Source organism: Aureobasidium melanogenum (assembly GCF_000721775.1).
Source record: "Aureobasidium melanogenum CBS 110374 unplaced genomic scaffold scaffold_91, whole genome shotgun sequence".
NCBI lineage: Eukaryota > Fungi > Ascomycota > Dothideomycetes > Dothideales > Saccotheciaceae > Aureobasidium > Aureobasidium melanogenum.
Genome location: NW_024470143.1, coordinates 1 through 5,332, shown reverse-complemented (window position 1 = coordinate 5,332; position 5,332 = coordinate 1). Strand labels below are relative to the sequence as shown.

Sequence of the window (5,332 nt, the reverse complement as noted above, 5' to 3'; positions counted from 1 at the left end):
GCGATTTTGCTCATAGACCCAAAAGAAATTCAAGCTCTCCACCGTAATGCCCATCAACCATAAAAAGCTCCCTAAACTCTTCAAGAGTTGTCTCGGTGTGACTCAAGAGAGATGAGATTATGGTCTGTCCGACACACTTCTCGATCTCTCGTCTTTGCTCCAGCTTCCCAATTTGAATCCTAATCAGCGTGTCATACGTCGTATCACCGTGATCCTCTGCGTTTATCATGCTCCGAAAATTTCCGAGTTGTGTTATTTGATGGACCAATTCGCTCGCTTTGAAGAAGCAGGCATCGAACCGCATTTTCGAGTCTGACATCATTTCGATATTGTTCTTCCCCGCTTCGATCAACTGATGCAGGAGAGTTCCAATGCACTGGAGATTGCCTAAGGAGTGTATTGGCTCTGAGCGAGGGCGGTACAATGGAGTACACTGGAGCGACTGGTGGCAGAACTCTTGTGGGGACACCTTAGGGTCTGAAGATCCAATATGCATGCAATCGTCCAGTTCTTGCAGTGCCTTGTACACTTTCCCGAAGCGTTGACGCTCACACTCCGCTATCTCAAACAGCCGAAGGACACTTGCTCCATCCTGAACGTCGATTCCATTGCTTCGCGTGAAGAGATTCATGGTCACATGGTTCTGACCTTCATGCGTCAAGAAATCTCGTAGCGCATCTCTGATTCCATTAGGCTGTATCCAAGAGCCTGTAAGGATATCAGAATTCAGCCTCAGCCATTCTTCGAAACACATAGTGGGAAACCAGAAGGTGTGATCCATCGCATAACCCACAAACATGAGCCCCAAACGACTCATCGCCGAGCGAAACGAGTTGAGGCTTTTGACCAGGTCTTCGATGTGACAAATCTTCCCGGGTGTCTGACATATTCCTTGCGTCAAGCTCATGCTGGAACAAGATCCAAGTCGATTTTTGCCTTTCTTTAGGGATCCGACCTCTTCCTGAGGAATGTCGTCCATACAAAACTGGAGGCGGTGGTCCTTCCAATCGTTTTCCGCAATCATTGTGTTGTCGTGCTGTTGCTGCGATATTGTTCCGACTAAGGACTAATCGACTTATATTTGATCATACAACTGCAGCTACAAGTTCGTGCACATTGTAATTTTTCCAGACTCATCTTCCCACGGGAGAAAAACACGTCTTTCTTCTTGGCTTGTGCTAGCCGACGTCCGTCAACAAACCGAACACTCCCATACCCACAAATCAAGCAGGTAACTTATTCTAGTCTTGATGTGTCACCATTGTCATCTCGAATGTCAAGCCTTTCGGTTAGTATTTCAACAGTCTCATTGGCACTTTATGTGTATTTGATCGTCAGTGTCATTTCCTGGACCATCGTATCCTCATCTCCGCAATTATCCGACGTCTCCGCAAGATGTGGTCATGTCACGTGAGGTGGAAGCAAATTATCTGATTTTATGCCGCAGTTTTGTGGACGAGAATGCACTGGTCATACCCATTGTCGACAGAACACGTAGTAAGGGGATGACGAACAAGTGCATGTGCTGCTAGCAGGGCTTGTCAGGTTGTTTTGACTGCTGCTGAGACACAACCAAAACAGACCAAATACCCCACCGTCGGCTTCGTGATGTGCAGCCAAATTCTGTCCTAATCGATGCAGCTTCCCGAGCTGTGTCGTCCGTCCACTGAGCTTGATTCGTCCGGCATAGTAGGAGGTCTTTCACTGCTGTCACATCATGCATTATTACGTGCTAGGCTGACAAGGATGGCATTCTCAGCACATATCGATTAGATTGATGCCTGAGGCTCTCAGTCAGTCGCACAGCCGAGCGCAATCAGTGTCTGGACACCTAATCTACTGTAGTTCCCGTCTCACTCACTTCTCGGTGTAAAGGTTATTCCTCGATCATTCTTCAAGCCCGATAGGACGATCGATCCTGGCTGACAGGGTGACCCTGTCAGTTTGCGGCGAGCATATTGAGCATCGAGTTTGGTTTGTGATGATAGTTCTGCTCAATCTGTTGACCACAGTGGGTCAGAACATAATCAAACAGTGACAGGTCATAACCCAGCCGAAATCAGTCGCCTGTCAGAATCGACATAGCCCAAATCGATCCATATCGTGATGATAGCCTGCACTTCGTGACCCCGGGTAACTCAAGTCATGGTCAAATATTCACTTCGACCTTGCTTGGCCCTTGCACCGTGTCGAATGTCCTTGCTGACAGACTTGAGGTGGGACGAAAGTAAGGAGAGACGGTCGAGCGAGGAATGAAGATAACGTTGAGACAACGTGATTTCTCAGCATGAAGCGCAGGCGGTTCGAAGACATATTCCCTGGCGCTTTCGAAGCTAGTAAGGTGCTCGCTGGGCTCGAAAGCGTCTATCAGTCCAATCTAGATACTGCTTCCATCAGCACCACTATAAACTTTGACACAATCAGAAACCCGGGATGTATACGAGATTGACCAGGAGGCAACTCCAGTCCTGGCCTTGTACCGTGTCGACCAAAATCTTCGATATACAGAGAGATTGTCGGAATACATGGTCCATGGACGGTCTCAGCATCTGGTGCCGCTTGTTGATCATACTCTGTGGTTGTGTGCTAGGAATTAAGGCACACGTCCAGCAGATCGCTGCCAGCTGTGTATCGTGTGATCACTGTCACACTGTCGAACTATAAGGTTTGGACAGTGAGCAGCATCATTTGGCGCTGCTCATCACTTCTGATTTCCTCAGTTTTGCTGCTCATTCCTTGGTCAGATTTATATCGCAATCTATCTAAACAGTTCTATCTAGCCAATGAAATCTATAAAGAATTTTTTTTTCCTTTACAACAATCAGCCATCTGCTCGCCCTTAAGATTTTTTAGATCGATGTTCCAAGTCTCGTAGCATGTACTGATTAAGTCTTCCCTTGCACAGCCTTACTGCTACAATGACCGCACGTACGACCCACATCTGTCATCAAAGGGTATTTCATCCACTCGGAAACCCATTTCTGACATTATCGTACTTGCTGGAGGGATACTGCAGCAGGTTAAGGGTGTTATCCATTTGATCAGCTCCAGCAAGTTTGAGCTTGTCGACTACCTGTGGTGATGGTCAGCCTAGACCTTACAGACTGCTGCGAGTGGCATACAGAGTTGATGATACTCCTGTCATCGGTACGGTCGCCGCTACTTTCCCACCACATGGCGCCCCCCAGCTTCCGCTGCTTGATGTAGTCAGCTTTAGCCGAGGCGCTGTATGAAGTATCGTATGTGACCATGAGCTTGTTCAGAGAATCAAAGCTCCAGCATGCAATCATCTGCAGGTCACAGGTTTCTATTGCTCCAGGTCTTGGGAGAGACTAAGACAAAACAAGAAGGTCAGCAATGTATAAGAAAGGCAAGCTAGGCGCCTTAGGTCGATGTCTGATACCTTGTAGTCCCAAGTTCCAGTCTCCCAGTCCCCAGAGTTGCCAGACCCTGCAAATGGAAACCCAGGCCCTACAGTCTCAGCGAAGATCCGGCCATATAGCGGCATCCCCAGAACTATCTTATTCGACAGGATACCAGCAGACTGTGTATAGTGATCCACTGCCGCGTTGATGTTGAAAGGTGTACTTGCTGTATTGTTCGTTGATGGATAGACATTCGCCTGATGCCCTGTCAGTGCCGACCATGGTCCTGCGAGATCATATGCCATCAGATTCCAGAAATCCACATAATGGTCCATCTCGGTTAGTTTCATCAAACTATAAGAAGAAGGGCCACAGGGAGAGGCCACGGTCAACAGGAGTCGTGGGTGTTGTGGTAGACTGAGGGCATGTTTGTTCAGTTCTCTACGTACTGTAGAGAGTAGTGCTACATAGCTCTGCGCGTCTGTGTCGGTCTCTATATGTTCCCAATCGATGTCTAAGCCATCGAAACCAAGATCAGCGAGTAAAGTCACTGCGGTCTGCGCAAAGTTCTGTCGGCCCTGCTCTGTGGATATCGCATTGCCGATGTTCTGAGAATAGATTGAGCCTCCGATGCCGAGAAGAGTTTTCAACCTCCGATTCTTCTTCTTCAAGAGAAAAAGTTGTTTCAAACACCCTTTGAGAGTCTGGTCCGACTCCGACCATGTGTCGGAAGGAAAAACCTTGTCAGTGTCAGCATAGGGATCAGAAAGGAAAACTTTGCCATCTTCCATGCTGATGTTCGCGCATGCATAGAAGACGTGCGTAAGATTCTCGACAGGAAGATCATAGCTGATGGTTCCGAGCATACGTTGCCTAGTACCTGTCAGTAATGTCAACAGGGGTAGTCATGGAACTACTGACCCAATTTACATAGTATGCTGCCGCACGATAATCACTATTGTCCCCTACACTGTCATTCCTCAAAGACTGGGTGAAATTTACTGCAGGATCATACAATCGAACAATCTGACCAGGAGACACTGAGGCGAGTGCTTGACTCGATGCGACTGCCATCGTCGTTACGACGTCCAATCCTCTTATCCCAGTGCCTTGTGCTCTGTTCGAAGATGTAATAGTGGCTGGAACCTCCATTCCACGCTGACAGACCGAGGTGAGACAAAGGCCTGATGCTGGAAGCAGAGTAAGTAATAGCACTGATGACAAAGTTCTCATCTTGAGAGCTACTGTGCACACAGGACAGCATCTCAAGCAGGCAGCAATCATTTATCAAGCGCCATGGCGCATCGAAGCGCATGGTACGAGTGACGCCAATAAACTCGTAATCAGAAGAGTCAACAATGCCCAAATGACAGCATCGGATCGGTTCCCCCGATGTCCTCATCCTCAGACTCGGTGTTTCGATACTCTTCATACTGTCGCCTGCGAAAGAGATTACTCGGATCAGTTAGGGATGCCTGTTATCTGCTCTGTCGAGTTGTCGATGTCGCCTCCAGAAGATGAGGCATGAAGACGAGCTGCGTGTCCTCTGCATTGTGTACTTTTCAATAAGCTTGTGTCGGAGTCTCTTATCCATAACTGTTTCACGACATGAACACTGCTCCAGCCGCCCGTCGCTGTCTCTAGTGACCATAAGTCCGCGTATGTCTCGATTGGAGATGTCCAACCACTTTTACAGATGCGGGTATCATATTCCATATATATATATATATATATATATATATATGGAGCATGGCCTTTTCGTGGAACATGACCTTTTCGTACACCGCTCTGGTTGTTTTTCGGTTCGTTGACGACCACGGCACTCGACCGTGGTCTCGGCTTTGCACCAGAGTTACCACCACCTGATCGCTGATTGGGATGCTCTTGCTGTAGCCTTCTGAGAATGTCTCCGAGAGTCTCGTTGGGATTTGGTTCCCCATACTGAGAAGTAGACTGGTTGTTGTTTG

The 5,332-nt window shown here is 48.0% G+C and overlaps 2 protein-coding genes across 2 annotated transcripts; both read right to left on the bottom strand.

The window, feature by feature from the left end:
* Positions 1 to 10: 10 nt before the first annotated feature.
* On the bottom strand, positions 11 to 1,024 carry M437DRAFT_70762 (uncharacterized protein; the record flags this gene model as incomplete). The annotated part of the gene is made up of 1 exon (XM_041025567.1): positions 11 to 1,024. One exon carries the CDS (start codon positions 1,022 to 1,024, stop codon positions 11 to 13), a length of 1,014 nt encoding a protein of 337 aa, XP_040874513.1.
* A 1,935-nt stretch (positions 1,025 to 2,959) lies between these two features.
* Positions 2,960 to 4,231, bottom strand: M437DRAFT_79602 (chitinase; the record flags this gene model as incomplete). The annotated part of the gene is made up of 3 exons (XM_041027213.1): positions 2,960 to 3,073; positions 3,123 to 3,332; positions 3,404 to 4,231. The coding sequence occupies 3 exons, from the start codon at positions 4,229 to 4,231 to the stop codon at positions 2,960 to 2,962; spliced, it is 1,152 nt and encodes a 383-aa protein (XP_040874512.1).
* Between the last annotated feature and the right edge of the window lie 1,101 nt (positions 4,232 to 5,332).